This window comes from Trachemys scripta, chromosome 8, assembly GCF_013100865.1.
Source record: "Trachemys scripta elegans isolate TJP31775 chromosome 8, CAS_Tse_1.0, whole genome shotgun sequence".
NCBI classification, from domain to species: Eukaryota; Metazoa; Chordata; order Testudines; family Emydidae; genus Trachemys; species Trachemys scripta.
Window position 1 is genome coordinate 12,106,741 of NC_048305.1, and position 19,278 is coordinate 12,126,018.

At 40.6% G+C, this 19,278-nt stretch overlaps 1 protein-coding gene across 2 annotated transcripts; it reads right to left on the bottom strand.

The window, feature by feature from the left end:
• Positions 1-5,455: 5,455 nt before the first annotated feature.
• UBE2B (ubiquitin conjugating enzyme E2 B) lies at positions 5,456-18,091 on the bottom strand. Of its 2 annotated transcripts, none has more exons than XM_034778415.1 (6): positions 17,883-18,091; positions 13,653-13,733; positions 12,788-12,813; positions 11,173-11,262; positions 9,166-9,254; positions 5,456-7,995 (listed from the first exon to the last, which is right to left on the bottom strand). In XM_034778415.1, exons 1-6 carry the CDS (start codon positions 17,924-17,926, stop codon positions 7,867-7,869), a joined length of 459 nt encoding a protein of 152 aa, XP_034634306.1. In that variant the 5' UTR covers positions 17,927-18,091; the 3' UTR covers positions 5,456-7,866. The 2 variants fall into 2 exon arrangements, with proteins under 2 accessions (XP_034634306.1, XP_034634307.1); XM_034778416.1 differs by lacking the exon at positions 17,883-18,091 and adding an exon at positions 17,223-17,465.
• Positions 18,092-19,278: the final 1,187 nt, after the last annotated feature.

The window sequence follows — 19,278 nt, forward strand, 5'->3', positions numbered from 1 at the left end:
TCACCCCCTATATCTGAGCTCCTATGTCTAGAGACTTGATGCAAACCTATTGGACTTGAGTCAGTAAAGTGATTGTGAATAGTGAGGGGCAGCTGGTGAGGCTGGACTCTGTAGTCCATGTCCACAAAGGTTGTGCTGGGCTGAGGGAGAGGAAGGATGACATTGTGGCTGAAGCACAATTCTTGAAGTCAGGAGATCCAGATTCTCATGTAGCACTAAGTAAAGTCACTTCCTGTCTCTTACAGATTGGGAAACTGAGACACAAATGGGGATAGTACTTGCTCATCTGACAAGGGGATTGAGATGGTTAATTCATTGTTTGTAAACTGCTTTGAGATTCTCTGATGGAAGGTGCGGTAACAGTATAAATTTACAAATTTCAAATCTCCAATGAATGGAAGTGTCATTAGCCCCTCCGTGGGGCATTACCAGGCCCTCTTTATACTACTCATCCCCCGTGTTTAATACAGCAGTGCTCAGCTGGGTGTAATAATAAACAGTAGATTTGGTTTATTAAGATTTACTAGAGTTCCAAGAATGCTTTGAATAATTGGAATGAGCTACCAGCTTCACTTTAGGAGGGTATCACAGGGCCAATAAAAGGAAAATCCATAATATATAGCAGAGAACTGCTGCTCTGGCCAACTGCTAACCACACTTGGATGAAATACTGAGCTGTAAAACATGTTTAAAGTGGAAGAACTGCACTCTGAAAAAGCATGCATACCTCTTAAATTAGTTTATTACAGCTTACTTTCAGCAGTTTCTACACTTATTAACTAGAGCTGATTTTCAGCCTCTCAGCTTTGTTTTGGCAGCAGAATTCTTCCCTTTGTATCATGTTCTTTCTCTTAAAGCTGGGCAGACAGCAAAAACTTAAAGTTGTATTATAAAGGAACAGCTTCAGTTTCTTTTACAATGCCATTTTTCTGAGCAAAGGTTACACTGAGCTGCTCTATGTGCCTAAACTCTGCTTAGGACACTGTAAATGTATTGCATTGTGCCCATATTTTCCAGAAGTTAAAGTAAATGTGGGACACTAATGATATCCCCCCTCATACAGCAGCTAATAGAGTGGAGTATCACACCTGTTGTGCCCTGGCCAGAACGTTAAGGCTGCTGTACTAATTCCTCTGGTTGCCCTGTTAGGGAAGCTGGTCCTCCCATTTGGTACTAAAGGACCAGAGTTCTATTTCTAATGCTGTACATAGTCTGTTTGTTAATGATGGTGGAGGCTGGGTTGTACCATAGATCATTGCAAGTGCAACACACATTACATGAAATGTTTTATTAAATGGAAGCTATTCAAGAACACTGACTGACTGAACATCACTGAAAGCTTTTTGTAATATGAATGTACAAAGTTTCCTGAAAGTATTTAGTACAACTAATGAATAGGTTTGGCCAATGAGTTATGACATCAAATGAGATGCTCAACTACTTTTCCATTAATACAGTATCATTTATAAAACCTTAGAAGCCAGAAACATTAAAAAAAAATCTCACATTTGACTTTTAAAACAAAATTTAAAGGCAAAATTTTCAAACTTGGGTGTCTATACTTAGGTGAAGACTGTCAAAAGTGATTAGTGATTTTTGGGTTTTTAACTTCATAGTTTTCATTAAATGTTGAGAACCTCCCCTCTGAAATTCAGGTCCTTCAAAGTGCCTTGAGGTGGGCTATTCAAAATAAAACTAGTCACTTTTAAAAATCTAGGCACCCTACATCAAAGTGGCTCTGCACCCCAGAACTCCCTCTGAAGTCAATATGTTGTGGGTACTCAGCCCTCTTTAAAAACAAGAACACAGGTGATTTAAGTATGTCAAATTTAGACATCATGCTTTTAAAGTTTTGTTTTAAATGAGCAAATAGCAGTATCTTTCAAATTTCTAGAAGCAGTGAGATTTATGCAGCCCTTTGTTTTCACCAGCATAACTGATTAACCCATTTCTGGGACCAGAGTTGGGTTTTGTTGAGGGTGGCAGCCTCAGACCCAAAAGAGGAAAATCTTTTCTTTGGAAGTTTTATTTTTAAACATCTTAAAATTCTGAGAGCATGGCCTATGACATCCGGTCAGACAGTGAAGGTCATAAGTGGTAATAACTGATGTCCCCTGACTCCTATTCTCACTCTTACAGTAGGACAGGTTTTAAGTATTACAGTAAAAATATGCAGCCAATAGAGCAGGCTGACCATCACTATATATTTTACACCCACATCATTCTTTTCATCCTGAAGTATTTATACACTATGGCTCTGATCCTGTAACCATTTAGGCACACAAGTAATTTTGCATATGTTAATAGTACCAGTGAAGTCACACACTCTAGTGTGTATATACATACATGGCATGACACTGCTTTTATCTACCTTTAAGAATTAAGGGTGTAAATTCAACCAGCATTTAAACCTATGGATGCAGAGAATCTATTCTAAACTACCTGACACTTAGACCACTAAGTTATTCCTTTGGAGATATCCTTCATACATACTTCCCAGAGGTGGGAGCTATATGTTAAGAACAATTGCAGGACTGGGCCCTAAGTGTTTTACAACAGTTTATTACTTTGTATGCATTTCCCAATTACTTTGGAGACTCTCTTATTAAGGAGTAGCAGTCATCTTTCACATACAGCTTTTTGTAAATAAATACACTTTTGAATTTGGGTCATCGTTTGCACTCACTTTCTTATAAGAGGCTAGTGTTCTGCTTACCTTGGAGTTGCAGAACTACCTTGACAGTGTGTGTCCTGGACTTTGGAAACTGAACACGTTTCTTCCTCAAAATATTCTTCCCTAGAGATCCCATAGGTTTCTGCCTAATCTACTCACACTTGCACCTGGCTTATCCAAAGGGAAACCTGCAGCCGAGTATATTTCTTTTCCACTAGAGGAGGTCAGCATTATTTAACAGTCATGTGACCACCTTTTTTGAAAATCATGTTTTTTATGATATTACTTATATTTTCCCTTTTTCATGCTTCAGTAGCAATGTAGAAAGTTACAGCTGAAAAGTTGTTACTGAAGTTGGTACAGTGAGTTTAGACTAGCAACAGGGAAGGACTTCGAAGTGGGACAAAATTAAAGATCTTTATTCTACATCCTTTCAAATGACTATTCCTTCAAAACAAGATGCCGAAAGATTGAAAAACACCACCACTGTACTAATGCGCATCTTAGAATTCAGAAATATCAGTTTCAAGCAACTATGAGCAATGATCTCTCAGCCAAGTCGGGAGAGAAATAGTAACTACTCTTAGGCAGTATCAGAGGGGTAGCCGTGTTAGTCTGAATCTGTAAAAAGCAACAGAGGGTCCTGTGGCACCTTTGAGACTAACAGAAGTACTGGGAGCATAAGCTTATGCTCCCAATACTTCTGTTAGTCTCAATGGTGCCACAGGACCCTCTGTTGCTTCTTAGGCAGTAGTTACAGTAGACAGAGGAGGGGAAGCTCTGACTGCATCAGTCAGAGGTGAAGTTGTAATGAACTCTATTTACCCAAGCCAGGAAAAGCTGCTGTCCCCACTCAGCACCCTAAGATTCTTAGGCTAAGAACAAGTACACTGAGGTGGTCAATACTTGTCTTAGGCCCTTCAGCCCCATTTCATCCTTCCCTCCTAAAAATGGAAAGATAAGGAAGTCCTCATCCCTGTCATGACCACTTGAACAGTACTCATCCTCATTTCCTCTCAACCCCAAACAGCACCTACCTGCTCTCAGCAACCATCCTGTTTTTCCTCCCAGAGCTGATCCAGATTCCACGTAAAGGAAATGTCCAGCCCCCACCTCACTCACTGCTGCAGACCAGTGCCACCTTTCCCCTGCTATGTTGATGGAAGGAAAGGCATTTCATAGAGAAGGTTGGCTAAGGAGAGGGAGTATCCCCAAGAAGGGGAGGGGAAGGAAGAGTGGGACTCCCTTCAGGCAGGAGGCCTCAGCTAGCCTCTCCTTCCAGCAGAAACAGACCTAGCTTCATCTCTACTATGGTGCCCTAAAGCCCTTCAAAATACCTATTGCCCACATTGAATCCCACTGGGAACTGGCCAGTTTCCTAAGGGTTAAGGATCTGCTTCTGCAATGGCAAACCTCTCCTTCAGTGGTAGTATGAGCAGGCCTAAATTATTTGGCATTTCTACCAATATAAAAGTTGTTAGAGTGACACTTGTACTTCCATATCTCAGTCCACCAGTACTGCACATAGTTATGCAATGTTACCCTAAATACAACAAAGACCATGTTTAGAGAGTAGTCAAAAAATAAAACTACTGTTATATTTGTAATGGGCTAACACCACAAAATCCAACTACTGTACATTCATCTTTCTTTGATATTCTCTCTTAAATCAGCCACCTGAGTTACAAAGGCTATAAACAATCTGTTTACGCGGCAGACTGTATCAAGAGCTTCTGGGGATGGAAAATTCAAAGCATTCCCATTCCTCAAAGCTTCTCAGTAGTTTTAAATAAAAGCATATATTTATCAAGAAGTTTAAATACATAGCCACAAGTTTAGACTAGCACTATCGAGGAAAGAAACATGAATAAATTACTCATCTAAATAGCTCTTATAGTACCATAATGGAACACGTTCTTCAAAAGATTTCCAATTAATATACGCAGTCTTAGGAGCTTCGCTTCTAATATCCCTGCTGTACACCAAATTCTCCAGAAACAACTGTGCAGAGAACTACTGTCATCCCCCCAAACAATTAATTACAGTCCATTCTATCCTTTCATCTACAAGTGGCTTCTCCAGATCATTTTGCATCTGAAAATAAATAAATAAAAGCAGCTGCCTCTCAGTTCAAACAACCAGCACTCTGGAACACTTCCTCTTGCTTTAGTATCTTTTGACGGCAGTGACTTCATTCCATTATTATCTTCATAAATATTTCCCCATAAACTGAAGTTTTCTTTGGTTTATTGCCTACCTGTGAATTGATAGCTTTAAAACACCTATTACTGGCAGGGCAATCATTTTGAGATGCTGTGCTGTTTGAAACAGTAATTTGACAATGTTTTTTCAATGTGGAGACATTTCAAATTTATCTATGATCAGAAGTCTTAACATCCCATGGTTCTGTTATTTATATTACGGTAGCACCGATGAGCTCCAGCCATAGATCTGAGCCCTGCTGTGCCAGGCCCCATATAAAACACAAAGAGACAGTCCCAGCCCTGAAGAGCTGATAGCTTAAGTATAAGATGAGAGACCATGGGCAGATGCAGTAGAGAGGGAAGTTCAAGGTAACAGTGAGACAACACAGGTCACTATAAGCAGCAGCAGTCAGAGTCAACCAGCTGCCTAACCATTGCAAATTTTTTTTATACGCATCACAGAAGAGAATTTGAAGGACAATGAGGGGGACTTCATTAACATTCTAGATGAATACATTCCATCTATGGTTGGAGGAAGGAAGAGGCACATAATGTTAAGGATGACCAATACAAAAAGTTATTTTCATTATGTACTGTAATTGGCTGAGCAAAGTGAGGTCCTATATTCAACTAGATGGCATTTCTCTGTTGGGCATATACTGTTTCAGTTTTGAAATCTAATATCAATACATGTAAAAGTCAGTAAATAGTCCACGATGAATTATAATACAACTGTTTACTGCATCAGTGTATAAATAAAGGCAGAGCTTGCTTTTACCTGCCAGCATTTCATAGTCTTTTAGTTTCTAACTGAAGCCAAATTAAACGTCTGTTTTTTTCAAGAGGAGTATTGAGCAATACACTGGCATATATTTACATTGCTCCCTTTTTATTACTCATTCGTACATCTTACAAATGAGCCCTTAAAATGCAGTTTGGCAAAGTGATTAATATCAGCACCTTTGTTGCGTCGGTATCCCGTGTGTTTTCAATGTATGCCAAGGGCTTGTCTACATGGGAAAAAAGGCCATAGCAGCTGGTGCACACTAGCTATTCTGCACTAACTGCCCCAGTAGACACTCTTACTGCACACTAAAAAGGTCTTTGTGCACCGTAGCTTACTGCACTTTGGAAGTTGATTAAGCTAAATTACTCGCAGGCATTCAATGCACAATAAGTGTCCACATGGGTAGCTGGTAGGCAACAGCTAGTATGTTTTAAATTCACACTCTAGATTACTTCGCACTTACTTCCCTGTGTAGACAAGTCCTTAGTTTAATGATAAAAATAAGTTTGTGCTGGCTTGTACATCCTCAGCAAAATTGTTAACTAAGATAGAAATGCAGTTACTGTCATGCCTTATACTGTACAACCCCCGTAGAGATTGCACGGTTGTACACAGGTAATGGAGGATGGAATCTGAAGTCTAAGAGATTGTACGTGTATCGCTGGGGACAAAATAGGGCCTGTAAAATCTTTATTACAGATGATGTGATATTACAGGGACCCAACCTAACTTTCCGATTGCAGGGAGAAGTTATTAAAGTGGCAGTTATAAAACCCCACCTCACTTTAATTGTAAACTAAACGAATTTGATCTCAAGTCTCAGAAACAGCCATGGAGTTAGACAATATCACTTTTACAATCACATTTAAATGTAGTTCTCTGAAATCATTCTGTCTTGCAGGAGTTTGTTTTCTAGGTGGAATGGGTAAGAAACCCAACTGTTTGGCTACAATTAGAAAATTAACATCAACAATACATCTCAGTAACAGTATGTGATACATGATAGATTTAGGTAATGCTTTGCAATTAGATAAAATTCAAATTTCAGCGTAGCAGCCGTGTTAGTCTGTATCCGCAAAAACAGGAGTACTTGTGGCACCTTAGAGACTAACAAATTTAGAAAATCCCATACTCCCAATTTAAGGAAGAGTAAATATAATAATAAAAATAATATCCTATTATGTATCAACTTGCACAGGAAGACACAAAACCTCTTATTTAGGAATTACGCAATTTTGGATGATCAGAGATCAAGTTATAGTAAACCTATTTCATATGTGTTAAAATGAGATGTGAAAGACCTGTTAAGTTATTAATACTTTCCCTGCATGTGACAAGCTATTAAGCATCTTATACATGTAAGAAACAGTGATACTAATGAAGCTTGTATTAGTGAGAAAAAGGATGGCCTATGGGCCAAAACACAGGACAGAGTCAGATGATATGGGTTCTATTTGCAGCTGTGCCACTGACTTGCAGTGTGACTTTAGACAAGTCACTTATCTGTGCCTCAGTTTCCCCATTTGTAAAATGGGGCAGATACTTCCCTACCACATATGAGCAAGAAGACTTTCAGGACCAAATTAAGCTCCAGTGTAGGTAGACATGTCTCCACTGAAGACTATTAATGAGTTACACATCACAGCAAAGTTTTCCTCATATTTGTAAAGTGCATAATATTAGCATTTATCAAGAGAAAAAAGATTCAACACTAAAACTAAGCCCTTTGAAAGAGATACAAAAGAAAGTAACAAAAGAATGTCTTGCACTGAGGTTATGTATTTAACAGTTTTACATGTAATATTTATATATAAAAACTTTAAGTGCTTTTCTCCAATTTAAAAATCTAAAGAATTCAAAAATAAGGCATTCAATATTTGAAAAAGTACAGATTTACAAAATGTGTATATTCTTTCATGAAAACTCCACATCAACATTATACACTTGGAAAAAAAATACAAACAGGATATATTACAAATTTATGTAGCAATAACTTAGTTCATACCATGCAATAAAAAGTACATTAATCAAGATACACAAGCTTTTAAAGTTTCTAAACTGAAGGGCTTAATTTTTTTGCAAACATGTTTGTATGCAAATCCTTAGAACTTGTGGCACTTAAAATTTCTGGTAGCCTTTCTACTGAGTGTTAAATTGTACACAATGATTATGAGGAGGAAGATTAACAAAGTAGTCATCTATTATGAATCGTTCCAGCTTTGCTCAACAATAGCTGAAACTCTTTTCTCATATTCACGTTTGTTTTCCTGATAAAGTTGTGCTGCCTGACTGTTTGCAGGACTGTTTGGATTAGGTTCATCAAGCAGAGACTGTGAGAGGACGGGGAAAGAAAAAAAAAAAAAATGAGATACTTGGACCATTATGTTCTAGATAGTAATTTCATTTAAAAAAACCCACACACCATGGGGAACAACAAGATGTTGATTTTACAACTAGCTCAAGCCCTGTACTCCTGGGGTAATTCTGTGCCACAATGCAAAATTTCATGTCTCTCCCCCCGACAGAACTGGGTCTGCAGAGTTGCTGACTGCCACTAGGGGCCGCTGGACTCTGCAGAGCCCGGCTCACAGTAAGTTTAGCACCCAGCCTCCTCATTCTCCCTGGGATGGAAGAGGGCCTGGGAGACCCAGGTCTGGCAAAGGGTGAGGAAGAGCAGGGCTGCACCACACCATATACCCAGCCGGAACAGTAAAGAAGCTGAGGGGAGTAAAGGCTCTGGGGGTGAGGATGTCTAGGTCAGGGGGTGCCACGCCACTGGGGGGAGGAGGGTGTGGCTATCTCCGGGGGCCCCACACAGCGCCCTCCAAGACCCCCCAACTGGAACTAGGTTGTCATAGGGTTTCTTTAACTGTCTACTCCTGGGGAATCTCTTTTGTTGTTATGTGTATTGTTGACGCACTTGTTGACAGGTATTTTGAAATAAATTACCAAAATAATTGAAAATGGAGTGATTACATTGTGTTATTTTGACAAATAAAATACGCAGATTTTTGCAGAATTTTAAAATGTTGTGTGCATAATTTTTCATTTTTTGGTGCAGAATTCCCCCAGAAGTAGCCCTAACATATGAAATAGTTCCATCCAAATTAATGCAGTCCAAGTAGCTGGATTCTAGTAATACTGGCTCTTTAACGATTTCATAAGCATAACAAAACATAGGCTTCAAAATAAAAGAGTTCACATTTCTCAGACACCCTGGCCTTAAATACACAAACATTACTGTCACATCTGGAATAATAATGATCAGAAAAATGAATCCAAATAAATGTCCTCCTATAAGCATTCCCTGACGGGATTATTTTTATTGCTTAGAAATAAAGTGACTATATAGTTCATCAACTAACTAGTCTTTAAAATCAGCTTAAAAGCTCTTGATTACTTTTCAGTACATTTCATTGGTGTTGATGCTGTTTATTTCACTGTGTCATCGGTTTTGTGAAAGAGGGTAATCATCATATACTTAGCTTGCTAAAAATTACCTGAATTGAAGTTAAAATAGATGAAACATCATACGTTGGACTCCAGCGATTCTGAAGGATGTCTAAACATATGCTACCATCCGCATAAACTGTAAACAGAACACAGAAATTATTTAAAACTCTGGCCATTTTTAATTTGTTGTGATTAAACACTGCGTGAATGGATGCACTATTTATATTGGAATGTGACTATTCAGTTTCTCTGAACATTTTAGGAAGCATGATAAAGGGAAATAAAGTGTACTTCTGAGGAGAACATTTTTGTAAGAATCTGACACCAGTTTTATACCTTGTATTTAGGGGAAAATACTGAAAGCAAACAAAATAGGTAACATAAGAGAAGAGGAAGGATGGTCCAGGACTTAGGGCTCTAGCCTGGAATGTGCGAGCTCTGGCTTCAATTCCCTCCTCCATTTGTATGATCTTGGGCAAGTCACTTAGTCTCTCTGTGACTCAGTTTCCTATCTGTACACCAGAGATAACAGTATTTCCCTACCTCATAGAGGTGTTGTGAAGATAATTATGTTAAAAGATTGTGAGGAACTCAGATACTATGATAATAAGAGCCATATGAAGTACCTAAAAAGGAGATACTGGAATTCTTTACGTTTCACAGTGGGGAGAAAGAAATATGAGTAGGCAGATTTGAATTTGGGTAGGGTATGCCTACATTTCTCATGGCCCATGTGACGGAAGAATCATCCCAGTGCTACATATGCCACAGTGCTGAATCAAACTGATATGATGCCAGTGATCTTCACTCAGTGTTTGCCCAACAGGAGTACTAGTATTCTAGAATAGCAGAGGTATAATTACACTCCTTTGCTGCTTCTTAGAGAAGGGGAAAAAATACAGCTTATCTACCCCTCACACCAAGTGTCTTGTGAAGTGTCTCTGGAGCATGACTAGAGAAGCACTAAGGACCCATCCTGCTCCCAGTGAAGTTAAGATTCCTGCTAACTTGAACTGGTGCAGGATCGTGACACATATGCATACATAAAGCAAGTAATCCTGATGAAAAAGGGGAACAGAGAAAAAAAAAAATAAGAGCAAAGGACAAATGCACACAATGCTCCGGCGATCAATATACCGGGGGTCGATTTAGCGGGTCTAGTGAAGACTTGCTAAATCGACGGCAGAGCGCTCTCCGGTGGACCCCAGTACTCCACAAGGAACAAGAAGAGTAAGGTAAGTCGATGGGAGAGTGTATCCTGTCAACCCAGCACAGTGTAGACACCGCAGTAAGTTGACCTAAGCTACATTGACTCCAGCTAAGTTATTCATGTAGACAACCTCAGGTAGCTAGTGACAGGTACCAGGGTCTGAATTCAGTCCCTTGCTGCTTAGGGCAGCAATATTTCAGAAGTAGTTCATTCAGTTTTTAAGAAGTAATTATATCATCATTCTAGCAGGCTGAAGGAGCAGCTTTGATAAGCTTTAAAATAAGAAAAACAAAAAAACAAAAAAAAAACAAAAAAACAACAACAACAAAAAACCACCAAGGTCTCCTCTGCCAAACGGAAGATTGCCACTATTCAAGACAGGTAGTTGCAGTGGAACAAGGAAGTAAAAAGGATTATACAAAAGACCTTCCTAAAAAAGAAGGAGCAGAAGGAAAAAAAAAATAAGAGGGAAAAAAATTAAGTGTTTGATTTTAGTGAGAGCAGGAGACAAGAGACCCAGCAATAAAGCATCTTGCTAAAATGGAAAGTTCTCAGAAACCTACACTGGTTATAAGAGAGTAGGATATCAATAGTCTTCCAAGATATTTCATTTCCTCACTGGCTAATATTTGCATTAGCTAACAAGACTACACAATGATTACAGAATGCAGAAGTAGCTTCTTCTAACTAAAACTTTCCTGGCATCAGGATTTTTACTGAACATTTGATATACTGTATATCTACTTTGAAAAAAAAAAAATGTTAAACATTGCTGAGCTTCAGGCTGTGATATCACACTATCCTATTCTATATTTGTTTTGGCAAAATAAGTATGAATACTCACCATTCGGATGAAACATTTTTGATAAAAACCTAACAGTTGGAGGCTTATTTGGATATTCTTCTGAAAATTCTATTATTAGTTTAAAAGTACCTATCCAAGAAAGCAAACACAAAAACATTATGTAACTATAATTGTATCAAAACATCTTTGTGAACACTTGACAACATGGTATTTATATTTCAAATGCCAATAAAGCTGATACATATTGCTATGAACAAAAATAGCATCAGCATCTTTGTAAAATTTAGAGGAGCCTACTCAATACACAGAAAAGCAACTATTTAAATAGCGTACAACTTTAGTTATCTAAAAATTGTAACTGACACTTAGTTCAGACCACTGGAGGATTTTCTAGTTTATTACCAGATTCCGGGGAGGTGACACTGCATTTGGAGAACAGGAAGTTTTGGACAACTGTATGTGACCAATAGTTTAAAAAAAAAAAAAAAAAAAGGAGAGCGCGCGCACTAATCTGCCATTTTGTTCAGCCAAAGTTTCCAAATGGTTCCTGTTTTGACAGTTTTGGGGATTTAGTGAATCAGAAGGTAAGTTTTCCTGCCTGGAAACACTTCTAAAGAAGAATTTTTTTTAAAGGAGAACTACTGAATTTCTGTTGACACCATTAATCAACAATTTAAAAATAATGACTATCACTACCCACTAGCTATTTTAGTGTCTCTTCAGTAGGCCTGACCTTCCAGTGCTTAGTCATTGAAATCTATGGGAGTTTGACCTAAAAATGGACTATGGCTGAGCCCAGTACACGAAAAGATGGATTTTTATAAGAAATGGCTTCAACCTTTAAAACTTGAGACTGATTTACTGAAAAATATTTATTAAGGACCAGTGAATATGTATGCCACTTACCACTAATTTCAACCAATTTCCATCCACTTTCACCTAACCTCTCCCTTTCCCTCTCCACACACCCACCCACCCAGTAAGCTATTTTCTGACTTGCAAGGAAACTAGAAAGCCCCCTTCTTAATGACCATTCCTTGCAGAACTGAGACCACCCCTCCTTTCTGCATATACAGTAGATATTACACTTATACAGTTCTTTCGTGTCTGTTTACAATTGATCTTTTTCATTAAAACAATTTTATACAGAGATCACGTCAAGATTATTTCCTCTTGCTCTTAATGAAATCTGATTCACCTTTGTGTTGTACCCTGTGCTAAAGACAAAGCCATACGTAACCAGAGACTGTGAAAATCTTTGTGATTAGGCATAAGACATATGAAACAGTCTGATGGTATTTTCCTTCAGCATCTCCTACTGAACATTCCACTCTCCCTGTATAGAAACACTTCTAGATATGGCCACTGCTTCACAGGTTTACAGTTACTCATCAACCACTGCAGAGACAAGACAATGCACTGGCACGAGTTTTGGTCAAAAGACAGTAGTCTCTGTTAGACAGCAAGCCCTTACCAGCTCACATTGTTTGTTGGCTTGATTTTCCTAGTTCAAAATTAAGTTCTGTGTGTATTGTGGCTTAAAAAAAACCCAACAAACAACATTTTATATATACGAAATATAAAAATCCTTCTTAAAAGCAACGCTGGGACCATTTACGAAAGAAGAAGGGAATAAAAAAAATTAGCTACCTACCATCCTCAAAAGGGGTACCTTCTGGCCTAGAAATAAAAAATATAAATATAAATATACTATCTGTTTTTACACAGGCACCCACACCTCCCCCATCCCCTTCAAATTAGAAATAGGGGTGGGGTGGGGGGAGTAAATAATTAAGATGTAACTCCTTGATATTTCCCAGGATATGCAAAGTACTCTCCTATTAAACTGGTAACTTAGTTTTTAATCCAGAAATTGGATTTCTTACAATTGATCCAGGACAATAACTGTATTTCATAAAATGGGGATGACCAGAATCAATGGGCAGATTCAGATTCCACTAAAACTGCAATAAGGTCACTAGCAAAGTACTAAGATTTATGATAAAAGACTGAATTGGTTCCCAATCTGTGAGATACCTAATGTAACTAGACAAGTTCTGCCCACAGAATTGTATTGTAAACCAATCTGGTCACTGCTAACACATGTAAATTTGTCTGCAAAGGGCATGGAATTCTTATGTGCTTCTCAGGGGGAACTCTGTTATGTTGAAGATTGGGTAGGAAAACAAGAAAAGGCAATCTCCTTGCTTTCACTATGAATTGATACAAAATTTTAAAAAAAGACAAGAAAATGGACATTATAAGGCTACAGCAGGACAAAAATGTAGCTGCTTTCCTTGTGTGCTCTACTATGCCTCAGTATTCAAGGCTATAGACCAAAGAAACCTATTTCCTCCTCAAAACATACTTACTAATTTTTGCCAGTTTGTCTCAAACTCAGCATTTTGACTTAGTACATGCACATAGTCTCAAGCATTTTCACAGAATCAGCCATTATCTACCTTATATTTAACCATTTAGTATTATCTTCTCTACAGTGAGCAAAAGTCTTCTCTTACCCAAATATAACTGCATTCCATTGCATAATGTTATTCTCAGATGGTGCACCACTGACACCCACAGGAGGGTCTTCTTGCAATCTAACAATTAAAAAAATAGAATATGAAAAGATATACATGTTAAATATATTACACACACACAAGCAAAACAGGATAATAGACAGAAACGTGTAAGCATATCCAGAGTTTGAACCCATTTCTCCTTCAGGACTAGAGAATTCAGGCTGTGGTTTGGAACACAGACTACATACTTCAGTGTTATATGCACATTAAATATTCCAGACACAGAAGCCCACCAAGGGATGCAGATCAGGATTTTCTCTTCAAATATTTTGTCAATATATAAAGACAGATCAGCACTAAATAAATAAGTGCAGCATATGTTTCCTCATGCATGGAACACAGCATCAAATACAAGAGCAGTTATGAAACATCTTGTACATCTGGTTTAAAACACCACATAGCAAAATGATTAAATGAGCATTCAGAACAACACCCGCTGGCTACAGCAGTGAAGAGAAAATGATGTATAACCACAAATTGACACATCTAAACTGTAACTATTGAGGAAACCAACCAATTATATTTGTGTGATGCACACATTGGAAACTAGTAGAAGGGAACACAGATCAGGTTTTTTTTATGTTTTTAATACTATATGGACCAAATTTAGCCAGGCCACACAGACCTATTTTGGCTAGTAACCTGTTCTCTCAGCATGCTCAGTTCAGACAAGTTAAATGTCAACAGCATGAGCTACCTACCACTTTGGCCAGGAAGAGAAGATAGCTTTGGCATTTAAATCAGGACAAAGTTTCACACACTGCACTGTGGGAAGGTCTTTAACTACAGAGAATTTGTGGTGTGGCCTGAACTGGAAGCTTAACTTGTTTGAACAGAGTCCAGAGATATTTAAGAGCTAGGAACAATATGGTATTTATAGCATTCACATTCCTTTTCTACAAGCAAAACTAAAAGCTGTAATTAAATTAATATTTCTCTGTAATTTTATTCAAAGGGAAGAAAAAAAATCAGTATTCAGGTGTGTAATCTGTCAAATCCCTTTCTCATCACCACCTTGCTGGTCACTGTACAAAGTTTACATTCAAACAGTAATCAGAGTTCATAGCCGCACAGATAAGCTGCATGGTCCTGGCTGCTATGTCACCCTAAAAGAAACAGGAAACAAAAACAAACAAACAATATTCCCCACTCACTTAAGACAAGACTCTGACATTTTAAAGATATGTGATCTCAGTTTGCAGGCGTAAGATGGACAGATTACATGTCTGATACATTCCATTCCATGTTTTAATGTATTTATTTAGATGTACTTTCCCCTCACATGTAAAATCTACACTTCACCTCCAATTTTAACAAAATAAAATAAAAATCACTGCTTCCAACAGCTATTCCTTTTCACGGGTATCATAATTACTTTCATTTTTACCCTCTACGAGACCCTCCACAAGCAAAAAGATTTAATATCCTATTTTCGTTTAACGGGAACTAAAAAATGTTATGCTCAAATAATGCAATATCCAGATGCAATGGGTGAGTTAAGTAGCGTCTAAAGCTCAATTCAGAGGTTCCCAGCTTTGTAGGTTCAAATCAGGCTTTTAATATTGTATTACAAGGCTATGTGAAGCTACAAATGCATATCATACACATATGACCATGGTTTACGGATGTAATACTGTGGTACCTGCAAATACAACTATAGCTAAAAAGGAATACTATTAAAGTTGACTCATTTCCAATAATTTATCAGCTACGTTAATTCATATCATGTTGAAACAAAGCATACAATTTAAATCCCATAACAATTAGCTTATAAAAGGCTTTTCTACGTGCATAATAGATGTTGTACATAACACATGTAATTAAATGATAAACTGGAACAGTTGTTCCAGAGTGTCTGTAGTTCAGCACTTACCATTTTTAAACAGAATATAACTACCGTACTTTTTTCACTAATGTATAGAAAAAGGTCCTTGTTTACAAACATTTTTAAACAATGTGTGACAAACTATCAACCAGAATAGCATATACATGAATCCAGAAGTGTTTAGTAGTTCTGTGTGCCCATCTTGAGACAAACCAAGGTGCCAACAAGCTGATGCTTTTATTCACTTCAGCTGGAGTTGTCGATCTTCAGCACTGGGAGGATGGGGGCAAGGAGGGTGGAAGACCAAGCAAAGTACCTCAAGGCAGGTACCCAAAAACGGAGGCCCAAAAAAATGAGGCAAACTCTGAAAATGTTAGCTTTATTGACTAAGCATTTCACTTCTAGGCTCACAAAAAAGTTACAAAAAACAACTAGAGAATGTTGATGTGTGATCTCCAGAGGTGGGTTTTTTTTTGTTTGTTTGTTTTTAAAAGATCTTAAGTCTTTGAATAATGAGAATATATTTGAAACCTGCATAAATATTTACAGGCTCAATATTTCCTCCTCTGTCAAGTTCCAGCCTGAAGCAAAGTTTGACATCATGCAGCCAGTTCCCTTAAATTAGAGGGTTATTGCATCATGGAATCTCTGATATAATCAGAATGTACTGCTTTAAATGTTATAACTAAGTGTTTGGTCTATAAACAGTGGCTTTTAGGAATAATACAGGTTTCCTAACACAACCACAAGCATTACACCTCTACCCCGATATAATACGAATTCGGATATAACGCGGTAAAGCAGCGCTCCGGGGGGGGGCAGGGCTGCGCACTCTGGCAGATCAAAGCAAGTTTGATATAACGCGGTTTCACCTATAACGCGGTAAGATTTTTTGGCTCCCGAGGACAGCGTTATATTGGGGTAGAGGTGCATAACGAAAGGCTCTTTGGACATTTCTCATGCAAGCTGTTGACAGAGAAAGGAGAGTAGCCACTGTTTTAAAGACATAAGCAGCAACTTTTATCCATAGATGCCTCCAGATGTCAGCATACAGTAAGAAGTAGAGAACTTTGGAGGAAGTAACCCTAAACAAAAACAAAAGCAGCCTCCTTTCTACAGAGGCAGAGATTCAACTAATCCCTTTAGTAGGGCAGGATATTTTAACTTTCTTATCAAGGGGCGTGTGTGTGTGTGTAGGAACAGCATTTACCATATAGACCCAAACTGGCTCAGCATCCCTGCCCCAAAGAGTACAGGGGGAAAAGACTGCTGGTCCGGTAGTCCTGACCCCAGTAACAGAGCTTTGACAAACCAGCGTTTTGCCCTCTTACCAGCATTAAGAGAGCTTTTTGCATTCCTTGAGAGCAGACAATCCAGAAAGTGAAAAGATTGTTTCTGAATTAAGTCTCCCTTTCAAAGAACAGTCCAGCATGGGGGAAGGGGAAAGGGGACAAAGATAAATAAAGCAGATTAAATCCTAAACATGGAGAAGCCCTATACTGGTGCACATACTTGATACACTGGAGAATTTAGGGATTCAGTGTAGTCCAGTGAATAGGGCTCTAGACTGTGGGAATCAGCAGACTGGATTCTATTCCTAGCTCTGTTACTGACTTTGGGCAAGTCACTTCACCTCTCCGGGCCTCAGTTTCCCCAAGTACCACACAGACAGCAATACCTACCTGTCCTTTGAGCTCAGTGGCTGGAGAGGGCTGTACAAGAGCCAAGTGTCACTCCTGGACTCCAGACCATGGCAGGCCGATCCGGAGGCGGATACCCGAGACACCTGACGGGTCTGCCTGCCCCCTGCTTTACACCTGGGCAACGCCCGCACAGCTCGCCAGGCCCCGAGGCCTTGTGGATTTGTGTTGGCCGCTCCTGTGCGCCAGCCTCGGGGCCGCTCCCTAGGCCTGACTCACCCAGCTCACAGCGCCGACCCCAGCCCAGCAGCGGGGTGGAACAGGACAGGGGAACCCCCCGCGCTGCCACCCCCAGGGAGCGCCCACAGCTGCTCCCACCCCGCAGCAACAAGGGGCTAGCTGCCGGGTACCCCCCGAGCCCCACAGGTACACGACCCTGTGGTGGGGGTGCCAGCGGGCTCCTACCCCTGTCCCCTCTGCAACGCAGCCCCAGGAGCTTGGAGCAGCGCCCGGGGCGAGCCAGGACCCCGCGGGGAGGCTCCTGCCTGGGCCAGGAGGGGCCTGCTACACGCAGGGCATGGCGGGACGCCAGGGAGCCCCACGGGGGGGCAGGAGGGGAGCCCCTGTGCTCCCTCGGGAGGGCACGACCCCGGCACGCACCCCCGGGGAGGGCTGGGGAGCCGGCCAAGGCGAGACGCTCACCTCTTGAAGTCCCTCATGAGCCTCCGCCTGGCCGGAGTGGACATGATCCTCTCTGGGAAAAGAGTCCCTGTCCCCAGGAGCCTCAGCACCGCTCACAGCGCGGCGGTCTCCCTCCCCAGCCTGCAGCGGTGACGGCGGCACAAACAACCCTGCAATGGCGTCTCCCTCCGCCTGGGGGAGGGAAAGTCACAGGCCCTCTCTGCGACCGTACCACTACTTCTGGTGGGGAGAGTGTGTGCGCGTGTCCGCCCTCCGAACGTACCACTGCGCCGGCCGCGGGGGGGGGGGGGGGCAAGCCGCCGACGTTCTAATCTCAGGACCGGCCGCGGCTCGGAGTAGGGACGTGCGACGTCAGCGGATCTCTTCGCGAGCCCAGCCCGGCTGCCAGGCGACGGCCCTGGAAGCAGGGGAACGCTCTGGAGGCACAACTCACTGTCTAACAAGTTCCTTGGGCTTTAGAAACGTATGAATCATGCACACAAACACGGGTGCTGGTGGGACTAGAGGTGCTGCCGCGCTGCTGGCTTGAAGTGGTTTCCAGGGTTTCCTGTTCGGTTGAATGGCTCTCAGAGCCCCCCCATTATACAAATTGTGCCAGCAGGGCTGCACACAGAGAAATAGGCCCCTGCCCTAGGTACATCCTCAGCGGCCTTGGCAAATTCCTGCCTAGCCTCACCTGCCAGGTGGGCAGATGGGCCTGCCAGCTGCACAGCTCCATAGGGTGAGCAGAGGACAAAGTGGGCTGCAGCTCCCTCCCCCTGCCTTTTCTGCTTTGGAAGTGGATTGAGTTCAACCAAAGACATTTTTATTCCAAAATAAGAACATCCACCCATGTGGAGCTATTTGGGAGTAGCTATTCTGCTTTAAATTCACACTCCATCTTATCCCAAAAAGCCTTTCGTTTAGGGTGACCAGATGTCCCGATTTTATTGGGACAGTCCGGATTTTGGGGTCTTTTTCTTATATAGGCTTCTGTTACCCCCCCATCCCCTGTCCCGATTTTTCACACTTGCTGTCTGGTCACCCTACTTTCGTTTCATGTGTAAACCAGCCCCCATAGGGGCTATCAGGCACAGGGCATAGTTAATGCTGCTTCCAGCACAGTCCTCAAGAAGCAGATGCTACTGAAGCCATGCCTACACTACAGTGACTATACTGGTATAGCAACATCGCTCCAGCATAACCCAGTAGTGAAGACACAGCCTACGCTGACAGAAGAGGTTTGTCCATCTGTGTAGAGGTTTTTCCATTTGTGTAAGAACACCACCTCCCTGAGTCGGATTGCCAAACCTCCAGGATTGGCCTGGAGTCTCCAGGAATTAAAGATTAATATTTAAGTAAAGTCTATGGCATGTGATTAAATCTCCAACCAAAATTGGCAACCCTATCCTTGGAC

What these genes read in the sequence shown, in the direction of transcription:
- UBE2B (XM_034778415.1), bottom strand. Translation starts at nt 17,926, where the DNA reads ATGTCCACTCCGGCCAGGCGGAGGCTCATGAGGGACTTCAAGAG. An exon ending in CTCATGAGGGACTTCAAGAG is followed by an intron (nt 13,734 to 17,882) that starts GTGAGCGTCTCG and finishes TTTAATTGTTAG; the next exon opens with ATTGCAAGAAGACCCTCCTG. An exon ending in AAAAATGTTTCATCCGAATG is followed by an intron (nt 9,255 to 11,172) that starts GTGAGTATTCAT and finishes TTCTGTTTACAG; the next exon opens with TTTATGCGGATGGTAGCATA.